General features: G+C 49.7%; 1 protein-coding gene across 2 annotated transcripts in view; it reads right to left on the bottom strand.

The window, feature by feature from the left end:
* The window catches only part of CFAP44 (cilia and flagella associated protein 44), a 150,872-nt gene that overhangs the window by 98,811 nt on the left and 27,378 nt on the right, over positions 1-24,683 (bottom strand). For both annotated transcript variants that reach the window (XM_063956812.1, XM_063956813.1), the window contains exons 2-14: positions 8,105-8,227; positions 7,117-7,993; positions 4,919-5,081; positions 4,533-4,635; positions 4,223-4,439; positions 3,902-4,016; positions 3,638-3,802; positions 3,396-3,551; positions 3,189-3,236; positions 2,283-2,382; positions 1,833-1,927; positions 1,375-1,584; positions 339-449 (exon numbers count right to left, since the gene is read on the bottom strand). In XM_063956812.1, the coding sequence (XP_063812882.1) occupies positions 339-449; positions 1,375-1,584; positions 1,833-1,927; positions 2,283-2,382; positions 3,189-3,236; positions 3,396-3,551; positions 3,638-3,802; positions 3,902-4,016; positions 4,223-4,439; positions 4,533-4,635; positions 4,919-5,081; positions 7,117-7,993; positions 8,105-8,227 (2,483 nt within the window). The remainder of the gene's footprint in view (positions 1-338; positions 450-1,374; positions 1,585-1,832; positions 1,928-2,282; positions 2,383-3,188; positions 3,237-3,395; positions 3,552-3,637; positions 3,803-3,901; positions 4,017-4,222; positions 4,440-4,532; positions 4,636-4,918; positions 5,082-7,116; positions 7,994-8,104; positions 8,228-24,683) is intronic.

Raw genomic sequence — 24,683 nt, 5'->3', positions numbered from 1 at the left:
CCATATACTGGACCCAGGGTAAGGCCGGGGTTCCCTCTGCTGAAATCATCTCCAAGCGTTGGTGAGTTGGTTTTCCATAGGCTTGTAGGGTCACCATGTTTACCCTGGCCCCGTTACCTGGGTCCTTCTCGGGTCTAAACCTGCTCGCTATCTGGGTTGGATTCCCGGGTCACTTATTTTTTGTCCCAGCAATAACTCAGGCTATGCGGCCCTGTAAAAGGGGTATCAGTGTAATATTTGTCCCACATACATCACAACATGGTGTATTATAGCTGGATTTGCGCCTAACGCTAAATGAAGACAAATATAACTGAGAGCAGAACCGTGTTAGGACTCACGTGTGTCGGTGGAGACCAGTGCATTTCCCTGACTGGTCCTGGCAAGCGTACAAATCCAATGGGCTTATAGACGTCCCCAACAGCGAAGAAGAAGACGGTTCTGTCTGAGCTCTGTGCGTACAAACAAAAGTCACATCCTAATAAGATCACGGAGATTAATGTGAAATGCAGATAGAGCGACATAAAACATTTCTCTCATTTGTGTTTCCTGTGAATGTGCTCCCTTTTCCTGCAGTACTATATAACATATGTACATATATCTACAATGGGAGGATGGCAGGTGCCTTATGGTATCTCTGAGCCTCTCCTGGGATATATATATATATATATATATATAGCAATCCAGAAGAAAACAGCGGCACTCGAGGATTTAATGAAACAAGTAAACTGTATTCAAAAAAAGGGTTACAAGAGGCCGACGTTTCGGGGCTTACATGCCCCTTTGTCAAAGGGGCATGTAAGCCCCGAAACGTCGGCCTCTTGTAACCCTTTTTTTGAATACAGTTTACTTGTTTCATTAAATCCTCGAGTGCCGCTGTTTTCTTCTGGATTGCTACATCTTCACTTCAGAAGGCACCGGGGTACCCTCACGCCAGCCAGGAGAGTGCCAGTCCCATTTGGGATATTTATATATATATATATCACTCCAATAAGAACGGCACTCAGAGACTAACAAAGTATGCAAGATATATTTAGATCAGGTCAGATCAAACGTTTTCGGGGACACAGCCCCTTCCTCAGGACCCCAGACAATCCCAAAGTCCTCAGCACAGTCCGCAGCAACCAGATGCCAGTGGCTCCTCTGTATTTACCCCTATTGCTGCTACAGGGATAAACCAGGCGTAATGGAAAAGCTGGTACAGAAGAGGTTATTCCAGTATTTCTCTGTGTATTACAGCTTTGTCGTCTCATCCATTATATGGGGATAATGGAAAAACAATTGTATGTTCTGACTGTAACAATGCATATTATTTACAGTGTATTGTGTGTGAAAATCAAACATCTGAAGCATAAAGTGTGAAACAGGCGTCTATACCCCAGTGGCGAGGATCTCTCCATTGCGTTCGTACGCCAGAGCGGTGACAGGTGCGTTGTGCGGTTTGAATGCTTGTTTCAGGCTTATTGTGGCGTCCTGTGTGCCGCCACGTCCGGCAACGAGCCTCATACCAAGCGCATTGTACACCTCCAGGATACGCACAACTCCGTCCTCAAACCCCACTGCAAACAGGCCGCCTTTAGGATTTACCTGCGGAGTAGAAGATAATGGTGGCAGAACTCCACACACGGCAAGACATTTGGGGATGGGCATCCAACTACGGCAAACTTGGCAGCGCTGACAGAAGCCCATGTAAATGTTAAGTACAATTATCATTGTTTATCTGCAAGGTGCCATAAGCTTCCGCGGCCAGACAACCACCGCGCCCATGAAATCACCCAGTAGACATCATGAGTGCGGTTAGTAGACTGTGTGTAGAGCTGATCCCAGGAGCTCACCATGCGCGGCGCCCATATCAGGGACGTGCCTCCTTTCTTGAACTTCATGTCCACCAGAGGAACCTTCCCGACAAAGTCGTAGATTCTCACCGATCCTGAGATGAGGAAAAGGCAGAACTGTAAGTAGCACTCAAATGGCCCGATGTTTCAGTGGCCACTCCCGTCACCACCCACAAACACTCCCTTATTGTCAATCACTTTGCAAATAAGCCCTCTCTGTGACCGCCACTGCATGACCACCGCGGCACATGCGCAATGGCAAAAAATCGATCCACTCATGTCCAACATCGACATTGCATCCATTTCTGAATCAGGCCCATAATTAGCAAAACAGACAATATTTTTCTAAACACAAAGTACTATATAATCCAGTTCTATGACATTCAGGTAAGAACAGTAAGCAGCCGCCTGGTATATTTAAACCCGTATAAGGAACAACCCTGAACTTACGGTCGAGAGACGTAGTGGCCATAAGATACGTTGATGGAGACGCATCCAGAGCTTTGATCCTGCCTGAGTGAAAGGAGAACAGACATTCCGGGTCCTGGGTCTACAAAAATAAGGAAAGCAGCTATTGTGATCTCCTGAGGGATAATATACTGTATTCCTAACATCCTCCGTACTTCTAGCTACAAACGCAACTTCTTGTATGACAGGCTCCAACCCATTGTTACATAACCGTCCTTACAGTAAAGAACTCTTCCATTTCTGTACGACCGCCCTTACAGTAAAGAACTCTTTCATTTCTGTATTAATTCGGGTGTATGCCTCTAAGTTCTTCTATGACAGTGCTGTGGCAGAAAGTCACAGGCGCAACTGCTGCAAAACATGCACGGATGGTCGACTCAGAATCGCCCGTACGTTTGTATCTAGTACGCTTATCCCAGGATTTCTCTGCCTTTGCAGCCACTGCCTGGCATGGAGCTGCAGCTCTCTGTTACCTAGTATTGCTATAAGTCCTTCTCCATCTCTCTATCCATGTCTTGTGTGAGCAGCACATCACAGCCCAGGTGCATAACATTTATCTACTTAGAATACGGACAAATATAATGTAATAATTTACAGTTGGAACTTGTAGGGCAATTTGTGGTTTCAGCCACAAAACTTCCTAAATCTTGGACTTTTTGGTCTGTTGTACAGTTCAGGGCCTGGTAAACCGAGAGCTCTTCTGACAGCCAAGACATCGCATTCAGCGGAAAAAGTAGCACCAGTAACCTGTCCAGTGCAAGTTAGACAATGGAAGCAAGCACCAGACTGGTTACTACGGCTTAGTGCAAAGTCTGCTCCTAAATGCAACGTTATTAAATTAGTCCTAAATGCTTTAACTGTCATTATTACAATGAGAGTAAAACTTACTATATTGGAAAAGGACAGGTCCAGCTTCCATATTCCACCATTGGCATCCTGCAATTTCCAAAGGAACAGTTATAGAGTTCTACATTCAAATTGTAAAACAAATTATCTGATAAAAGAGAGGTAGTTTATAAAACAGATGCAGATTAATTCCCTCAAATGTGATTTGTTTCATGACTTATCCCACAAGTCATGAAGAACCTGCCTTACCTGAGCATACCACATGGGAGAGTCATTCTCCCATGTCTTAACCATATAATGAAGATTGACATGCTTCCCAACCAGAAGCTCGTTCATCGGCTCCATCTCCAGAAGACCGGTGTCATCGATAGTATCAGCAGTGTCCACTGTCTCAAAATCCCAGACCTGATGGGAGGGAAGAGGAGTACAGAGCATCAGAAATACGCAGTTCACTTAATTCCCCTTAAAGTAGAATGCACATTTATACCCACCTTAACACGGCCGTCAGCGCCAATGGTGATAAGCTCGCCCTCATCCAGGACAAACTGGTTAATAGGACCATTATGGCAAGGCTTGTATCCTCTTCTACAAATCTCCACCTTGATGAGACCACCTTCCCAGAGCAGCATGTTGCCCCATTCAGACCCAGATATCACCTGAAGGAAAGTAACGGGCAAGAGTGAGGCTTGAGGTTGTACCCATGGCGGTGCCCATTAACTCATCAGCTTGCTGGATATTTTTACACCTTCTTCTACCTTCCCATCGGGCAGCTCAATGTATCCCTGTATGTCCGTAAGCGTGGTCTTCCCGAATCTCCCCAGTTCTCCCTGTAGCTTTAGGCCAGTAAATGTGCGAGCCATTTTCCAAAATCTAGACAGTAACAATGCAGACACCAGTTAGTATGTGAAGGAGTGGAATATGTGGACAAGTCTGGTGTCCATCTGAAATCTTCTGCCACTGTGAGATACACAGATGTGCTACATGCAATCTGAGCCCACAGCTACACAAATAATAACACCACAACATGGAGAAAGACCATCAGGGTAGGACTATTCATGTGAACAATGACCACTCACTTGATATGTCCCGTCCCACAGGTGGTGAGCTGCTCCTCGTTCTCTGGTGAGAAGGTGACTTGGAACACATCTTGAGAAAACGCCTTGGACCGTAACATAATTCTTTCATTCTTCCAGTCCCAGATGGTTAGCATGTAATCCGGGCTGCTGCCCACACTGGCCAGAAGGCTGCCAGACATATTAAAATCTACAAAGGTGTAGGCTTCCTCTGTGCCTCCTAAGGAGGAAAGAGAAGAACGGTGATTGCCGTAGGCCAGGACTGAAGATGTGGTGACACCCTATTATGGTGATAAAGGACATGTGTTCTCACCTCGGAGTATCCGGAAAGGCCTCAGAGATGGGAATTCATAAAGGATAATGTTTGGTTTGTCTCCTTTCTCTGCTACTGCAAAGTATTTCCTGCTGGGATGGACCTGTGAGTAGAGACGGGAGCTTGAACACGGATGATGGCTGAAGAGATGTTTTTGCCATAGAAAGGAAGAACTGTTGCGACAGATCAGATACCAATGTGATGTTCTGAGACGCAGGAGATTTCAGAATTTATCACAAATGCACAGTTCCAAATAATCGCTCAACTACTTGAACATAACACAAAATCTCACAACACAACACAAAATCTTCCTTAAGACAAATGAGCATAATATTACGCTAATGTTACAGTTCTCAGGTATCAGAGGGTCTTGTAGCAATACTCACCGCCACGCCGCCAATCCCCCTCCCACTGCTGCTTCTCAGATATTTCTGCTCCTTAGTGTTCAGCGTAAGGATGACGCTCATTGTGCCAGCAATATACAGCAAGGTCTGGTCATCCAGTAAGTGGAGATTTGCCCGTCTGGTGCAGTCATAACCAAAAGAATGTCTATAGGTACATTAAGGAAACACCGTGCAATATTAGCTCATCGGTGCCTCCTAGTGGTTGGGTGAATACTCTGGTTCTAGATGGGAGGAAAGGCCGCTCATTGTGCATAGTGAGGTAGTGTCCAGCATTATGTCACTAGCGCATGCGCCAGGTCAGTCACATTACCCTATTTGTACGCAATATATAATCATTTAAAGAGACGTCATAAACAAGAGGAAATAGCATTTGGACCATTATAAATACATGCAAATTGCAGATAGCAGATAAAATGTAATTAAATACAAACACAACTACAATTTAAATTAAAATATAATTTTTTCCCCTTTTTAAAATCAAATTAAAATCTTTACAGGGCGGAGAACAAATGGCAATCAGAAGAGGCTACCTAGTGCCACTGAGCATCATCATCCTCATCATCATCACGTCTGGTGGAGCCAGTCCCCCAGCACCAGCTGGAGATACACCTTGTTGCTGATGGACAGAGATTGTAAACTTGCCTCACCGGGGATTATTCCCAATTTCCCATTCATTTATACTGCTCCCAGCATCCTGCGCTGTATGTTATATACTACAAGAATATAGGGCAGCAGCTATGATACAGAATCACGCCACTAGATGTGCCCACGTGAGTGACGTAATGACACAGCCAAGGATCAAATACTAACCCCCATCATCCAATCATGGGGGTCATTCAGACCCGATAGCACGCTGCATTTTTTCACAGCCGTGCGATTGGGTCTGAGCAGCGCATGCATGTGGGCTGCAATGCGCAGGCGCGTTGGCCGCCGGAGATGGCCATCGCCGGGCAGTGACAAATCTAACGAAGAAAGCGATCACACCGACGATCGCAAGAAGCTTGACAGGCAGAAGGCGTTTGTGGGCGGCAACTCAACCGTTTTCTGGGAGTGTCCGGAAAAATGCAAGGCGCGACCAGCCATTCTGGAGGAGGATTCCGGACGTCACCACCTGTCTGGATCGTCGCAGCAGCTGAGTAAGTCCTGGGCTGCGCAGAAACTGCACAAACCTTTGTTTGTGCAGCTCTCTGCACAGCCGATCGCTCCCCTGCACAGCAATTACCCCCTCCCCTGTAGGTGGCGATTACCTGGTTGCAGCAGTGCAAAAAATTGCCTGCGTGCGACCAGGTCGGAATTAGACCCCATATTTTTGCTCTGAGGCTTATGATGACATAGGTCTGATTGGCTAGAAAGATGAACCTATTTCTCTTGTGAGACATCCATGTAATTTTCCTGGTGCATCTAGTCCCCCAGGGAGGCTCACACCGCACACCTTGCACCCACTTCTTGAATACTTACCTCTCCGGAATCCTGCGTCGGCAGCAGCAGCAGCATTTCACAAGTTACAGGAAAATGGTGCAGCATACATTTTCCCGGAGTTTTGTGCATGCACAGAAGGAAAATCACTGGTAAAAAAGCACAACCAGTTTTCCCGGAGTCCTGCGCATGTGCACTAGTTTCTGGCATAGCGATAGGTTCTCCTAGTGACCCTAGTGCTCAGAAACTACTGCGCAGGCTGACTATCCTCCAGGATCTTATCACACGGTGCAGGAGTTCCACCTACAGTCTGTATGACCAGGTCCTCAGGCTAGGAGCTACACTAGGCTGGAGAACATAGCACAACCTCATTATAATCTTACGGGAGAAAGGACACCGGACATCATCCATCATCCTGTCCAACTAGTCCTTATTCTCCTGCCCAGCAAAGTCTCACTACTCTCCTGGGGATGAACAATACAGAAGATGATCTAACAAGACTGGTCTCCTGCCCAGCAACGTCTCACTACTCTCCTACAGGAATAAAGCTGCAGGAGATGATACAATAGACAATGCTCTCCTGCACAAGAAATCACTATCCTCAGACAAGGAGGCTCTAGAAGGTGATGATAGAACTATACTATTGCCGTCTGTACAGCAGGCTCCCAATACTTCCATACAGGAAGATGGATACAGGAGATAATCCTAATACACTATGTCCTATGGTACAACACATCGCCACCTTCTTGCACAAAGAAGGATACAGTAATTGAAGGACTGTGCCAGGGATTCCTGAGTCTGGCGAGATGTAAGGCTGGGAGCAGATGCTATCATAATCATAGAAAAAGTCCTCTGGTATTGTATCCTCTGTCTGTTCTACTGTCTCCTCTTCATCTTCTACAGGTTTAGGACCTTCTGCTAGGTTAGTGTCTTCTGACAGTTTAGTTTCTTCTACCAGGTTAGGTTCCTCTGCTAGGTTAGCATCTTCGGCTAGGTTAGATTCCTCTGTTAGGTGAGGTTCCTCTGCTAGGTTAGTATCTTCTGACAGGTTAGGTTTATCTTCTAGGTTAGGATCTCCTAGGTTAGGTTCCTCTGCTAGGTTAGGTTTCTCTTCTAGGTTACGATCTCCTGCTAGGTTAGCATCTTCTGCTAAGTTAGGTTCCTCTGCAAGGTTAGTCTCCTCTGCTAGATTAGACTCCTCTGCTAGGTTAGGTTCCTCTGCTACATTAGTCTCCTCTGCTAGGATAGATTCCTTTACTGGGTTAGTCTCCTTTACAAGATTAGGTTCCTCTGCTAAGTTAGGTTCTCCTGCTAGGTTAGATTCCTCTACTAGGTTAGGTTCCTCTGCTAGGCTAGCATCTTCTGCTAAGTTAGATTCCTCTGCTAGGTTAGGTTCCTTTGTTGGGTTAGTCTCCTTTACAAGATTAGGTTCCTCTGCTAGATTTGGTTTCTCTGCTAAGGTAGCATCTACTGCTAGGTTAGTTTCCTCTGCTAGGTTAGCATTCTCTTCTAGGTTAGGATCTCCTGCTAGGTTAGGTTCCTCTGCTAGGTTAGGTTCCTCTGCTGGGTTAGGTTCCTCTGCTGGGTTAGGTTCCTCTGCTAGGTTAGGGTCTTCCCCAGAGGATGATTCTGCAACCTGGTCTAATTTAATAAAAACAACATAATATGAATGATAAAGATACAAATATATCATATATTAGAAAATATATTAGAATAACCTAATTGTTTAAAAGCTACTTATTGAGTTCTCACCATCGATGGTTGACTCCTGGGCAGATGTATCTACTTCATTATGTTCTTTATCCACAGAGTCAGTGAGAAGTGAGTCTTCGGCACTTTTATCTTCACTTGCAGCATCTCTATGGCTGGCCATAGCTATAGAAAAAAACCAGAATCAGTCATTATTTCTCTAACTTACATGGCACCTCTGCCTGAATGTTAGGAGATTCCCTAAAATGGTGGTGATCCTCCCGACTCCCTGAAGAATCTAGCTGATTCCCTGATCCCCGGTCAGGTATGCAATGCATACCACAGCAATTAAATCATCATACTTTGCCCAACATAGAGCAAACACTGGGGGGATGAGAAAGGAGGACGTGTGCCACAAGAAAATGGCTGCCTCTAACCAGCACTCTGAAGGCTACATGAAGTGTGCTGCATTACCGGGGACGTGTGGCAAACTGCATGAACCTGGTGGAAGGGATAGAGGGGTCATTTAAGATGCTAGAAAATAGTAGAGTGCAGCATATTTTTCATGCATGGTCACACCTATGGTAAAACATCTTATTTGCACTGAACTATGTAACTGCTTTGGGGCCGATTTACAGTCAGACGCCTCTCAGACGGAGCAGCACTCACCCTCTTCAGAGTCACATACTGTAGGTGCTGCCTCCAGAGTCTCTCTTAAATCCTGTCAATCTGTAAACTGTGACACCTCCAGCAACCAGCCGTGACATCATAACGCTGTGCCACAGATACTCAGGGACTCTACGGACACCACGGAGCCAGGAGAGGGGGGCAGAATACACCCAGCCTGTCAGTGACACCTACCTGTCATGACATCATCATCCGCTGAAATCAGCAGAGCTCTGTAGTCATCGGCAATTCTCTCCCCCCTTTAACCCTTCTCCCAAATTTGTAACTCTATACACAGATTGTACAGGATCACTGTGCTCAACATCTGCACCATTACCTGAACATTGTGTCGCCATGTAGACTAGTATCCGTGTAATACGCGTCTGGTGTCCCTCATAATAAGCTCTCACACCCATCGGTACAGTGTTTTATAATACTCAACGTCTACACTCCCAAATGCTCTCACACTCTCCGTAACACTCTCCGTAACACAACGAAGAGAGCCAGTCCATCTAGTACCAGGTCTGTTGCTGTACAAGGACTAAATTAGCTTGTTAGATCCCATAGGGGGAAATGGGAGCTTCAATAAGAGCCTACACACAGTCATAAACCATCACCCCCATAGCTGCATATGTTCAGAGAGTGGGTACAAATTCAGGAGGACCCACACCCCCTTCTTCCAGTACTCTGTGTGGTCCTAGCCACAGCCCATTGGTGTAGTAAGGGAAGTAGCACTGGTTCCAACTGCAATAAGGCCCCAAGCCAGCCCAGACTGGGACTACAGTACGCTGGGTGCTCATTTTTTGGCTCACACGTCCATCCTTAAATGGCTGTGGATGGAGGTGTGAGTGACAGGACCGGGCCTGTGGTCTGCAGCCATCAGAGGAGCAGATAGTGGATACACAGAGCAGCCTGTGGAGGTTGGATACACAGATCAGCCCATGGAGGTTGGATAAACAGCAACCTGTGGAGGTTAGATACACAGAGCAGCCCATGGAGGTTGGATACACAGAGCAGCCTATGGAAGTTGGATACACAGAGCAGCCCATGGAGGTTGGATAAACAGCAACCTGTGGAGGTTAGATACACAGAGCAGCCCATGGAGGTTGGATACACAGAGCAGCCTATGGAGGTTGGATACACAGAGCAGCCCATGGAGGTTGGATAAACAGCAACCTGTGGAGGTTAGATACACAGAGCAGCCCATGGAGGTTGGATACACAGAGCAGCCCATGGAAGTTGGATACACAGAGCAGCCCATGGAGGTTGGATACACAGAGCAGCCCATGGAGGTTGGATACACAGAGCAGCCCATGGAGGTTGGATAAACAGAGCAACCTGTGGAGGTTGAATACACAGAGCAGCCCATGGAGGTTGGATACACAGAGTATCCCATGGAGGTTGGATACACAGAGCAACCTATGGAGGTTGGATACGCAGAGCAACCTGTGGAGGTTGAATACACAGATCAGCCCATGGAGGTTGGATACACAGAGCAGCCCATGGAGGTTGGATACACAGAGCAGCCCATGGAGGTTGGATACACAGAGCAGCCTATGGAGGTTGGATACACAGAGCAGCCTATGAAGGTTGGATACACAGAACAGCCCATAGAGGTTGAATACACAGAGCAGCCTATGGAGGTTGGATACACAGAGCAGCCTATGAAGGTTGGATACACAGAACAGCCCATAGAGGTTGGATACACAGAGCAGCCCATAGAGGTTGAATACACAGAGCAGCCCATGGAGGTTGAATACACAGAGCAGCCCATGGAGGTTGGATACACAGAGCAGCCTATGGAGGTTGGATACACAGAGCAGCCCATGGAGGTTGGATACACAGAGCAGCCCATGGAGGTTGGATACACAGAGCAGCCCATGGAGGTTGGATATACAGAGCAGCCCATGGAGGTTGGATACACAGAGTAGCCTATGGAGGTTGGATACACAGAGCAGCCTATGAAGGTTGGATACACAGAACAGCCCATAGAGGTTGGATACACAGAGCAGCCCATGGAGGTTGGATACACAGAGCAGCCTATGGAGGTTGGATACACAGAGCAGCCAAGAGTGTGAAAAGCTGTCATCAAAGCAAAAGGGGGCTACTTTGAGGAATGTAAAATATCAAACATATTTTGATTTGTTTAACACTTTTTATGTTTACAACATAATTCCATATGTGTTCTTTCATAGCTTTGATGTCTTCAGTATTAATCTACAATGTAGAAAATAATTCAAATAAATAAAACCATTGAATGAGAAGGTATATATATATATATATATACACAACAGTCCTCACCATGAGGCTCCAGTCGGGGCTACGGTTAGGAAGAACCAGCACTCCATCCAGCAAATTGAGGTAGCTTTTAATGTCCTAGTTCCTTAGACAAGTCACATATGAGCAAACATGAACTATGTAGAGCTACTTATCAGCCTTGAAGTTCAGCATAACCTGGGGAATACCATCCTGACCAGGGGTGACTCCCAACAGCCGTTTCGGGCAACGCCTTCATCAGGGGAGAATCCAACATACTAATAACATGTGCATCCTTATCTACCTTTACTAATTACCCCCACACTTTGAACACCTGTTGTGTGATGCTCCGAAACTTCCCGCCACCAAACTTACCACTCGTACTGCACGGCCGTCCGTATCCCCAGGGCGCATCACGATGACGTCACTGACGCGCGACGCTCATGATGGTATCCCCGCGTTGCTAGGCAACCCGTGGTGAGCCTCCTATCTGCACTATGCACCGCTGTGTCCGGCCCCGTCGTCATCACGCTGTGATGCGGCGGCGCCGGCACCCACGATGCCAGGCAACAGGCACGCTCAATACGACGTGGAGCGTCACATATGTAAAAGGTGACGCTGGAGGTTACCTCCTCTTGTTGCTTAGCAACGAGGACACGCTCCCCCCTGTCGGTGTTACGGAAAGGACCAGTGCTATCATATAACAATTAAAAAACACCACGTAAAATCCACAAACTACCTAATACTCCCACACACCACATAAAACAAGGGCATTGATTTTAATATTCTATCTATTAGCCCCATCCTCAACCATCAGTGACAAGAGTAAATCGGAGTGTGTGTACACTGTCTGAATTGGACCATAGGTGCACTGTAATATATTTATATCTAGTATAATCACAGATAACACAACGATATTGATTGACACTGTGCAACTCTGGTACCAATTCACGACATATCCATTATACTAAATGAACATAACATCTATAAAAACACCACAGCGCATCATGAAATTCATAGCTGCATGACAACCAAATAAGAGACACAAAGTAATCTTATATAATATAAAATCAACTGTATACACTGGTCACTTCATTATACCGGACCCGGATCAATCAAAGTACCCACCATACAGCTAACCTATAGATAGGGTGTCAACAGAAACTCCTCATTTAGGCCTTCTGGAGCAAGTGATTTTAGTTGGTAAATCCATCTACTTTCTTGCCTTAGCAGGATCTTGCCTCTGTCACCACCTCTCCTCAAGGGCGGGACATGGTCCAGAGGTATACATTTAAAGTCTTTCACAGTATGTCCACTCAAAGCAAAATGTTTAGCTACCGGGGAAGTGCTTGGTTCAATTTTTACTATAGCCTTCTTGATCGAGGATCGATGCATGGATGTTCGCTCCTTGAGCATGCGTATCGTCTTGCCGACATACAATTTTTTGCAAGGACATACGATGGCATATGTGACAAATTTCGTCTCGCACGTCATTCTGTGCCGCAGTGTGTATATATCACCCCTGGTCGGATGAACAAATTTCTTCCCTGTCATCATATAACAGCAATTGGCACAAGAGCTGCACTTGTATGATCCTACTTGTAAATTGAGCCAGCCCGCATTAGTTACCACTCTCGGGCTAATATCGGAGTATGCTATTCGTTCCTTGAGGTTCTTGCTCCTCTTGTAACTGAACAATGGAGTCCTCTCACATACTCCACTCAGCGCCGGATCAGTTCGCAAGATGCAACGCGGGGATACCATCATGAGCGTCGCGCGTCAGTGACGTCATCGTGATGCGTTCCGGGGATGCGGACGGCCGTGCAGTACGAGTGGTAAGTTTGGTGGCGGGAAGTTTCGGAGCATCACACAACAGGTGTTCAAAGTGTGGGGGTAATTAGTAAAGGTAGATAAGGATGCACATGTTATTAGTATGTTGGATTCTCCCCTGATGAAGGCGTTGCCCGAAACGGCTGTTGGGAGTCACCCCTGGTCAGGATGGTATTCCCCAGGTTATGCTGAACTTCAAGGCTGATAAGTAGCTGTACATAGTTCATGTTTGCTCATATGTGACTTGTCTAAGGAATTAGGACATTAAAAGCTACCTCAATTTGCTGTATGGAGTGCTGGTTCTTCCTAACCATAGCCCCGACTGGAGCCTCATGGTGAGGACTGTTGTGTATTCAATTGTGCTAACCGAGCACCCACGGACTAATAGAAAATACTTGGTGTTTGTGCTGTTTATTTACATATATATATATATATATATATATATATATTATATATATACAGTGCATCCTGTAAGTATTCACAGCACTTCACTTTTTCCACATTTTGTTATGTTACAGCCTTAATCCAAATTCTACACAATACCCCATACTAACAATATGAAAAAAGTTTTTTTGAGATTTTTGCTAATTTATTAAAATTAAAACACTAAGAAATCACATGTACATAAGTATTCCCAACCTTTGCCATGAAGCGGATCATCCTTGAGATGTTCCTACAGCTTAATTGGAGTCCACCTGTGGTAAATTCAGTTGATTGGACATGATTTGGAAAAACACACACCTGTCTATATAAGGTCCCACACTTGACAGAGCATGTCTGAGCACAAACCAAGCATGAAGTCAAAGGAATGGTCTGTAGACCTCCAAGACATGATTGTCTCGAGGCACAAATCTGGGGAAGGGTTCAGAAAAATATCTGTTGCTTTGAAAGTCCCAATGATCACAGTGGTTTCCATCATCTGTAAATCCAGGACTCTTCCTAGAGATGGCCGGCTGTCGAAACTGGGCGATCGGGGGAGAAGGATTCTAGTCAGGGAGGTGACCAAAAACCCGATGGTCACTCTGTCAGAACTACAGCATTCCTCTGTGGAGAGGAGAACCTTCCAGAAGGACAACCATCTCTGCAGCAATCCATCAATAAGGCTGTATGGTAGAGTAGCCAGATGAAGGCCACTTCTTAGTAAAAAAGCACATGGCAGCCCTCCTGGAGTTTGCCAAAATGTACCTGAAGGACTCAAAATTCTCTGGACTGTTGAGACAAAGATTGAACTCTTTGGCGTGAATTCCAGGCGTCATGCTTTGACGAAACCAGGCACCGCTCATCACCAGGCCAATAACATCCCTACAGTGAAGCATGGTGGTGGCAGCATCATGCTGTGGGGATGTTTTTCAGCGGCAGGAACTGGGAGACTAGTCAGGATAGAGGGAAAGATGAATGCAGCAATGTACAGAAACATCCTGGATGAAAACCTGCTCCAGAGCGCTCTTGACCTCAGACTGAGGCGACGGCTCATCGTTCTGCAGGACAACGACCCTAAGCATACAGCTAAGATATCAAAGGAGTGTCTTCAGGACACCTCTGTGAATGTCCTTGAGTGGCCCAGCCAGAGCCCAGACTTGAATCCGATTGAACATCTCTGGAGAGATCTGAAAATGGCTGTGCAACGACGCTTCCCATCCAACCTGATGGAGCTTGAGAGGTGCTGTAAAAAGGAATGGGCCAAACTGCCCAAGGATAGGTGTGGCACGTTTGTGGCATCATATTCAAAAAGACTTGAGGCTGTAATTGCTGCCAAAGGTGCATCAACAAAGTATTGAGAAAAGGCTGTGACTACTTATGTACATGTGATTTCTTTGTTTTTTATTTTTAATAAATTTGCAAAAATCTCAAAAAAACTTTTTTCACGTTGTCATTATGGAGTATTGTGTGTAGAATTTTTTAAGGAAAAAAAATTATTTATTCCATTTTTGAATAAGGCTGTAACATAGCAAAATGTGGAAAAAGTGAAGCGCTGTGAATTACCGGATGCACTGTATATATAGATACACACACACACACACACACACACACACACACACATCTCCTATATAATAGCCCAGACTCTGTGCCTGGGCCTCTAACGCTGGGCGGAGTTACAGAGCTGGGCGGAGTCAGCAGCATCTGCGGGGGGAGACACCATGGCCTGTGCCAGCACCAGAGGCAAGTAAAAAATGCCCCCTGACACAGTATAGAGGGGTGGCCATGGCCATCCGTAGCACCACACACAGCTCCAGCCAGCAGCAGGGAGGGTAACACAGGCTATGCGGAGGGGACTTCCAAGCACCGCTGGACGCAACTTCCTGGCCCCCTTACACCCACACCCCACACTGAGGAATCCCTCCCTTATGCACCCCCCAACACTTTCCCTACCGCATCTAGCCAGTGGGGGTTCGCGCAGGACGGCAGCAGGGGACGAGCAGGTACAGCGGGACGGAGCACCACACTCACCAATCCACAGCGCCGCACATACATAGCACTACACATGCCGCCTCGCACCGCCCGGCCAAACCACTATGCCGCCCCCCTCACAGCCAGCCCGCAACTCCGGGAACACGCGTGCCACCAGCCCCATTCCCATCCCTGGCGCCAGGCATACACTGTGGAGGCCAGACCAGGTGCACCCGCCCGGAGCCAGGACGGGACACTGCTCCAGCCACTGTGCTGCTGAGCGGGAGCTCCCTCACGCAGCAGCCAAACGACTAGGTCACTGCACAGGCAGGGAGTCCCCACTACCCACATCTGCTCCAGCCATACACCCCAGAGGCACACCTCCACTTTCCACACACCAACCCACCCTCTTCTCCTTCACACACACGAACACTCCCTCCCCCCCCCCACACACACACACCCTTCCCCATCCCTGCACATCCTACACCCCACCCCAACACCTCATGAACCCCTAACCCTCACACCACTACAACAAACACAACCCACGCACACCCACAACTCCTCCAAACAAACCTCTCGCCCCACGTGCAACACCCACCGCACCCACAAGCCCATCCCACAACCGAACTAGGCCCATACCTCCCACCCAGCGGACGGCGATCCTATTAGCGAGGAGAAGACACGCAACAAGCCAGATACCGCAGTGGCAGAGATTAGTACATCCCACCCCCTGAGTCCCCCCTCCCCCCACATCCGCACTATCCCCACCCGCAACGCCACCAGACTCCCATCCATGGCACCACCGCACCCGCCCCTCCCCCACCTGTGGCGCGTCCAGACACCCTATCCAAACCACAGCACCCCGCACCCGCCGCTCCACCACCCGCAGCACCTATGGACCCCATCCCCCAACCGCGACACCCCCGCACCTGCCACTCCCCCACCTGCGTCAACTCCACTCTGCCCCCACCCCCTGCACCTCCTGCCCCCCTACCCCACTCGCAGAACCCTGGGTCCCTCCTCCACCGCACCTGCCCCTTCCCCACCCACGCACCTGCCCCTCCCCCACCCACAGCACCCCCACCCCTCTCCCACACCCGCCCCTCCTCCACCCACAGCCCCCCCACCACCTGCATCGCCACCAGACCCCACCACCATCCGTGGCACCCATGCACATCTCCCTCCCCCACCTGTGGCACCTCCACACCCCCTACCCAAACCGTGGCACCCTCGCACCCGCCACTGCACCATCCGCTGCACCTATGGACACCACGCCCCATCCGCAGAACCCACGCACCTGCCACTCCCCCACCCATGTTAACCCTGCTCCTCTCCCACCCGCTCCGCCTCCCGACCACCTACCTCACTCACAGCACATCCGCCCCTTCCCCACCCGCAGCACCCCCGCCCCCGCACCCGGCAGCCCCGCTCCTCCACCACCCCTGGAGCACCAGCACCACCGGACCCCATCCACGGCATCCCCATACCCGCCCCTCCCCCACCCGTGCCGCCTCCAGACCCCTACCCAAACCGCGGCACCTGGCACTCCACCACCCACAGCACCAATGGACCCCATCCCCCAACTGCGACACCCCCGCACCTGCCACTTCCCCACCTGCGTCAACTCCACTCCGCCCCCAACCCCGCCCCTCTACCCCACTCGCAGCACCCTGGGTCCCCCCTCCACCGCACCTGCCCCTTCCCCACCCACAGCACCCACGCACCTGCCCCTCCCCCACCCACAGCACCCCCACCCCTCCTGACCCGCTACCACACTCGCAGCACCCCCAGCACCCGCACCTTCCCCACCCGCAGCACCCTCCCACACACACGGCACCCCTGCACCCACCCCTCCCCCACCCACAGCACCCCTCCCCCACCCACCACACCCCAGCACCCACCCCAGCACCACCGGACCCCCATCCACGGCACCCCCGTCCCCCTACACAAACCATACCACCATCGCACCTACCACTCCACTACCCACAGCACCTCTTAACCCCATCCGCCGTACCCCGCACCTGCCACTCCCCCGGCCGCTTCACCCCTGCTTCTCCCCGCGACCCCCTACATAACTCGCAGCACCCCCACACCCACCCCTACCCCCCTGCACTGCCTCCATAACCCCTCCCCCATCTGCAACAGCCCCGCATCTGCCTCTCCCCCACCTGCGCCACCCCCATCCCTCCATCACCCGCAGCACCTCCGGAACCCATCCCCCATCTATGGCCCCCACTTTTTCGCCCCTCCCCCATCCGCAACACGTCTCGACCATCTCCCCCATCCGCAGCACCCCGTCTGTCCCCACCCCTCCACCACCCACCCGCCCCCTCTGCAAGCACCCCTTCCCCACCCACAGCACCCCCGCCCCTCCCTCACCTTCGGTGACTACCAACACCCTCCCCCACCAGCGGCAACCCCGCAATCGCCCCTCCGCATCTCCCACGCACCCGCCACTTCCCCAACCACAGCACCTACTAGGTGATTCATCAGGCCTTGCGTGAAATGTTCATGCCGTCACAAGGGGCTACGGCCCCTTAACCATCCCACACCCTTTGTCCCTGCAATATTTAACCACACACAAAATTATGATTGGAGGTAATACTCCATATAATAAAAATATTGCACGCCCCAAGGGCGTGTTACGGTTAAAGGGGTGTAGCCCCTTGCGACTGTGTGAAGAGCGCCCGTAGGGCGCGATGAATCACCTAGTATATATATATATATATATATATATATATATATATATATATATATATATAAACAAGTTTTATGGTAAGAACTTACCCTTGTTAAAACTCTTTCTGCGAGGTACACTGGGCTCCACAAGTCTGGACAATGGGGTGTAGAGTAGGATCTTGATCCGAGGCACCAACAGGCTCAAAGCTTTGACTGTTCCCAGAATGCACAGCGCCGCCTCCTCTATAACCCCGCCTCCCAGCACAGGAGCTCAGTTTAGTTAACCAGCCCAATGCAGTAGCAGGAAAAGAGACGACAACGGTTAGTAGCCACATACACCACACTCTCACGACAAGAGAAGTGTCAGCGGCTAATGCCGTATCAACCCAAAGAAGCTAAGTGCGTCAGGGTGGGCGCCTTGTGGAGCCCAGTGTACCTCGCAGAAAGAGTTTTAACAAGGGTAAGTTCTTACCATAAAACTCGTTTTCTGCTGCGGGGTACACTGGGCTCCACAAGTCTGGACAATGGGGATGTCCTAAAGCAGTTCCTTATGGGAGGGGACGCACTGTAGCGGGCACAAGAACCCGGCGTCCAAAGGAAACATCCTGGGAAGCGGCAGTATCGAAGGCATAAAACCTTATGAACTTGTTCCCGGAGGACCACATAGCCGCCTTGCACAATTGGTCAAGGGTCGCACCACGTTGGGCCGCCCAAGAAGGTCCAACAGACCGAGTAGAATGGGCCGTAATGTGAACAGGAGCTGACAGACCAGCCTTCACATAAGCATGCGCAATCACCATTCTAATCCACCTGGCCAGGGTCTGCTTGTGAGCAGGCCAGCCACGTTTGCGAAATCCAAACAAAACAAAGAGAGAATCAGACTTTCGAATAGAATCAGTTCTCTTCACATAGATACGGAGAGACCGTGCCACATCCAAAGACCGCTCTTTGGGAGACAAATCAGGAGAGACAAAAGCTGGAACCACAATCTCCTGATTAAGGTGGAACGAAGAAACCACCTTAGGTAAATATCCGGGACGAGTCCTAAGAACCGCCCGGTCACGGTAAAAAATCAGATATGGGGAACTACAAGACAAGGCACCCAAATCCGACACTCTTCTAGCAGAGGCAATAGCCAGCAAGAACACCACCTTAAGGGAAAGCCACTTAAGGTCAGCTTGAACCAAGAGGTTCAAATGGAGGCTTCTGCAACGCCTCCAAAACCACCGACAAGTCCCAAGGAGCCACAGGCGGGACATAGGGAGGTTGGATACGCAACACACCCTGAGTGAAAGTATGAACATCAGCTAAAGTTGCAATTTTTCTCTGAAACCACACCGACAAAGCAGAAATATGAACCTTGAGGGAGGCCAAACGCAGGCCCTGCTGTAGAAAAGCCAAAAGTTTGGCTGTACTAAACTTGGAAGCGTCATAATGGTCCTGGTAGACACAGGGGCCCTGAACGAGGAGGTCTGGGCGTTGTGGAAGTAGAATTGGGCGCTCTGACGATAGGCCTTGCAGGTCTGAGAACCAGTGCCGTCTGGGCCACGCCGGAGCTATGAGAAGCAGATTTCCTATTTCTTGCTTGAACTTCCGAATTACCCTGGGCAGGAGTGACACCGGAGGGAACACGTACGGCAGACGAAACCTCCACGGCACTGCCAGCGCATCCACGAATGCTGCTTGAGGATCCCTTGTCTTTGCTCCGAAGACCGGAACCTTGTGATTGTGTCGAGACGCCATCAGATCCACATCTGGAAGACCCCACCTTTCCACGAGGAGTTGAAACACTTCTGGATGGAGGCCCCACTCGCCGGCATGCACGTCCTGACGACTGAGAAAGTCCGCTTCCCAATTCAGGACTCCCGGAATAAATATCGCCGATATTGCCGGTAGATGGCGTTCTGCCCAACGTAGAATCCGTGAGGCTTCCTTCATTGCCAAACGGCTTCGAGTGCCGCCTTGATGATTTATGTAAGCCACTGTGGTGGCGTTGTCCAACTGTACTTGAACAGGACGGTTCTGAATCAAATGCTGGGCTAGGTTCAACGCATTGAAGACCGCCCGCAATTCCAGAATGTTGATCGAGAGGAGAGATTCCTCCTTGGTCCACCGACCCTGCAAGGAGTGCTGCTCCAGCACCGCGCCCCAATCTCTTAGACTGGCATCTGTCGTCAACAGGACCCAGTTGGATATCCAGAAGGGACGGCCTCTGCACAATTGTCGGTCCAGGAGCCACCAGAGCAGTGACAGACGGACCTCCGGAGTCAAAGAGATCATGTGAGACCTGATCCAGTGAGGCAGGCCGTCCCACTTGGCTAGAATCAGCTTCTGGAAGGGGCGAGAATGGAATTGAGCATACTCCACCATGTCGAATGCTGACACCATGAGGCCCAGCACCTGCATTGCCGAATGTATCGACACTTGCGGACGAGAAAGGAAGCAACGAATCCTGTCCTGAAGTTTCAGGACTTTCTCCTGAGACAAGAACAACCTCTGGTTGTGAGTGTCCAACAGCGCTCCCAGATGCACCATGCTCTGAGCAGGGACCAGGGAAGATTTCTTCCAGTTGATGAGCCACCCGTGGGCTTGTAGAAACCGGACCGTCATATCCAGATGACGCAGGAGAAGATCTGGGGAATTTGCCAGGATTAACAAGTCGTCCAGATACGGCAGTATCCTGACCCCTTGACGGCAGAGTACCACCGTCATCACCGCCATAACTTTGGTGAAGACTCGCAGAGCCGTTGTTAAACCAAAAGGTAACGCCCGAAACTGGTAATGGAGGTTGCCAATAGCGAACCTCAGGTATTGTTGATGTGACACTGCTATAGGAATATGCAGGTAAGCATCCTGTATGTCCAGGGAGACCATGTAGTCCCCAGGTTCCAAGGCCAGAACTATAGAGCGAAGGGTTTCCATACGGAACTTGGAAACCTTCACAAATATGTTCAGTGCCTTGAGGTTGAGAATGGGCCGGCAGGACCCATTCGGTTTCGGGACTAGAAACAGCGGAGAATAGTACCCCCGGCCCCTCTGAGCAAGAGGCACCTGTACTACGACTCCTGTATCCAGGAGGGTCTGTACCACCGAATGCAGAGTGTTTGCCTTTGTCTGGTCCGACGGGACGTCTGTCTGGCAAAATCGATGAGGGGGTCGGTTTTTGAAGGCTATGGCGTAACCTCGAGTGACAACTTCCCGTACCCAGGCATCTGAAGTGATCTTCAACCATTCCTGGGTATATGCTAGAAGCCGGCCCCCCACCCTGGGATCCCCCAGGGGGAGGCCCGCCCCGTCATGCGGCATGCTTATCGGTCTTGGCTGCTGGCTGACGGGCAGCCCAGGCTCTTTTGGGCTTCGGCTTACCAGGTTTGGAAGTGCGGGCCTGCTTATGGTACGCCTGACCTTTTGCTTTACCTGAAGGAAGAAAGGGGCGAAAGGACGTGCCTTTGGCATTCGACACAGAAGGAGCTGTATTAGGCAGACAGGCAGTTTTGGCAGTAGCTAAGTCAGCCACAATCTTATTTAAATCCTCCCCAAACAGAATATCCCCCTTGAAAGGGAGTACCTCCAGGGTTTTTCTAGAGTCCAGATCCACAGACCAGGATCTCAGCCACAATATCCTGCGAGCCAGGACTGACGTAGTAGAGGCCTTGGCTGCTAGGATACCGGCATCAGAAGCTGCCTCTTTAATATAGCGAGAAGCTGTGACAATATATGACAAGCATTGTCTAGCATGGTCAGAGGACATTTCAGCCTCTAACTCCAAGGCCCATGCTTCAATAGCCTCTGCCGCCCATGTAGCTGCAATAGTGGGCCTTTGTGCAGCACCCGTGAGGGTGTAAATCGCTTTTAGACAACCCTCGACACGTTTATCCGTAGGCTCTTTTAGAGACGTGACGGTAGTGACAGGCAGAGCTGAGGAAACCACCATCCTAGCCACATGTGAGTCTACTGGAGGAGGCGTTTCCCAATTCTTAGACAGCTCTGGCGCGAGGGGATAGCGAGCCAGCATCTTCTTTTGAGGCACAAACTTCGTACCCGGGCTTTGCCAGGGTTCCTGACGTATATCCACTAGGTGGTGAGAGTGAGGTAAAACTTGTTTAATCACCTTCTGGCGCTTGAACCTATCTGGTTTCTTAGGAGGAACGGATGGCTCGGGATCATCCGTAATCTGCAATATTAACTTAATAGCCTCCAAAAGATCAGGAACATCCACATGTGAACTACCCTCCCCATCAGCCGTGTCTGAGTCAGAACCTGTGGGGTCAGTGTATGTGCTGTCTTCATCAGACGAGGTGTCAGTGAGAGCAGTGGATTGTGAGGAGACGAGCGCTCGCTTAGAGGACCTCTTGGACTTAGGCGAGCGTTGGTCAGACTTTTTAGTAGTCAGGGACTGGTTTAACTTCTTTAATTGAGCAGATAAATCGTCCGCCCTCGGCGGGTTAGCTGCAGGGACCACATACGGAGGGTCAGTATGTGCCTCCGTTGCCACAGTCCCACTGGGGGGCAAGGAGCCCCCAGAACCAGAGCCCACAGCTGCTATATTCTCCCCATATGTGCCTGTGGCTTCAGCAACACCAGCAGTGTGTTCCGCCCCAGAACCGTTACCCTCAGAAGCAGACATGATGTATGACGTAACACAGTACAATTATTAGCAGCACTATATCCCTAAACCCAAACCCCTGCGCAGTGTAGTCAGCACCAGCAGAGATAAAGGAGAGATATGGTGACTAAATCACAGAGAAAAATACGTAATACAGTATATATTTGTGAAAATCCTATATTAAATAACACCTGATGCACCAAACCCCTCAGGTTATAGAATATAGGGATAGCAAGGTGAGTGAAAGACACAAGATGGACACCACTCAGCTATTAATGCACACACAAATAGTCACAGTCTGTACAATGCAGAGGTTATTACTGACAATAATACTGCACTGGACTAGCTTACACAGGTATATAACAATAGATATAACAGTACACAGTAAGAACTGGAGCTATATCACAGGGTAATTGTACTATAAACCCCTGACTAAATGCACTCTTTCTTAATAACACTGACTAAAAAGGCAGGTAGAATACTTAAGTGTCATGTAAAGTCACAGCGCTGACAACCAAGCGGCTTTACACAGGAGGATTTGCCCAAGCATTCCCAGGAACAGTGAGCTGAGAGAAATGGCGCCGCAGACACTAACAGGGAGTGAGGAAAGACAGAGATGCAGCTCCAGGGCGAACACTTGCTGGAAATGGCGCCCTGGGGCTGGGGGAGGGGCTTCAGGTCTAAGCCTTATCCCCTCTGCTGGCAAAACCACTGGGTACTGTGGGCGATATTAAAATCAGTTTTAAGAGAAAACCTGACCTGCGCCCATGCCCTGGTGATCTAGTGGGATCGCCTGTATCCACAATGTCCACCGCCAGCGCACGCGGCCCGCCTCCCACTGACCGCGCCGGATCGCGATAAAGACCGGGTCCCGCGAGCGGGACCCACTTACCACCTCCCGAAGCGCGGCCACGCGATCCTGGAGAGCCCCAGCCGTGTGTGCCTAACGTGAGGTAAACCGGAGCCTCCGCTGTAGGTACCCGGCAACCAGGGCTCGGGAGTGTACAGCGCCGCTGGGGAGAGCTGGAGCTGCAGCAGTGAATGTCACAAGACATTTACCACCGCTTCTGCCCTTGAAGTCTTCACTTTTTACCTCATAAAAAGCTTTTCTCAGGGCTACTTGGAGCAGCCCCTCTGTTCAGCGCCTGCTTACTGCAGCACCAACTCACAAACTGAGCTCCTGTGCTGGGAGGCGGGGTGATATAGGAGGCGGCGCTGTGCATTCTGGGAACAGTCAAAGCTTTGAGCCTGTTGGTGCCTCGGATCAAGATCCTACTCTACACCCCATTGTCCAGACTTGTGGAGCCCAGTGAACCCCGCAGCAGAAATATATATATATATACACACACACACACACACACACACACACACATACAGGGTCTGTCAGGAAAGTAAAGAGACTGATTTTTTTCACGCCACGTAGAACAGGAGCTTGGCGGTGCTGTAGGGAGAGATGGGTGGAGGGGTGTCTCAGCAGGGCCGGTGCTAGGGTGTTCGGCGCCCCCCTGCCAACTATAAATTTGCGCCCTCCCATATTCCTTTGGCGCGCGCCGGGAAAAGGGGTGTGGTCTCACAAGTAAGGGGCATGGCCACACAGTAGTACCCCCATTTAAAATTACACCACAATGTAGCACAATCTTATTCATCTTATACGTAATGCCCCACCCGTAGTAGTAGCGTCCTTATACGTAATGCCCCACCCGTAGTAGTAGCATCCTTATACAAAATCCCCCCCAGTAGTAGTAGTGTCCTTATACATAATGCCCCCCCAGTAGTAGTAGTGTCCTTATACATAATCCCCCCCAGTAGTAGTAGCATCCTTATACATAATGCCCCCCAGTAGTAGTAGCGTCCTTATACATAATGCCCCCCCAGTAGTAGTAGCGTCCTTATACATAATGCACCCATAGTAGTAGTAGCGTCCTTATACGTAGTGCACCCCCAGTAGTAGACGCGTCCTTATACGTAATACCCCCCAGTAGTAGTAGCGTCCTTATACATAATGCCCCCCAGTAGTAGTAGCAGCGTCCTTATACGTAGTGCACCCCCAGTAGTAGTAGCGTCCTTATACATAATGCACCCATAGTAGTAGTAGTAGCGTCCTTATACGTAGTGCACCCCCAGTAGTAGTAGCGTCCTTATACATAATGCACCCATAGTAGTAGTAGCGTCCTTATACATAGTGCACCCATAGTAGTAGTAGCGTCCTTATACATA

The sequence above is a fragment of the Pseudophryne corroboree genome, chromosome 2, assembly GCF_028390025.1.
Source record: "Pseudophryne corroboree isolate aPseCor3 chromosome 2, aPseCor3.hap2, whole genome shotgun sequence".
NCBI lineage: Eukaryota > Metazoa > Chordata > Amphibia > Anura > Myobatrachidae > Pseudophryne > Pseudophryne corroboree.
Note: the sequence above shows the minus strand (reverse complement) of the source record. Positions and strands in the feature narration are given on the sequence as shown.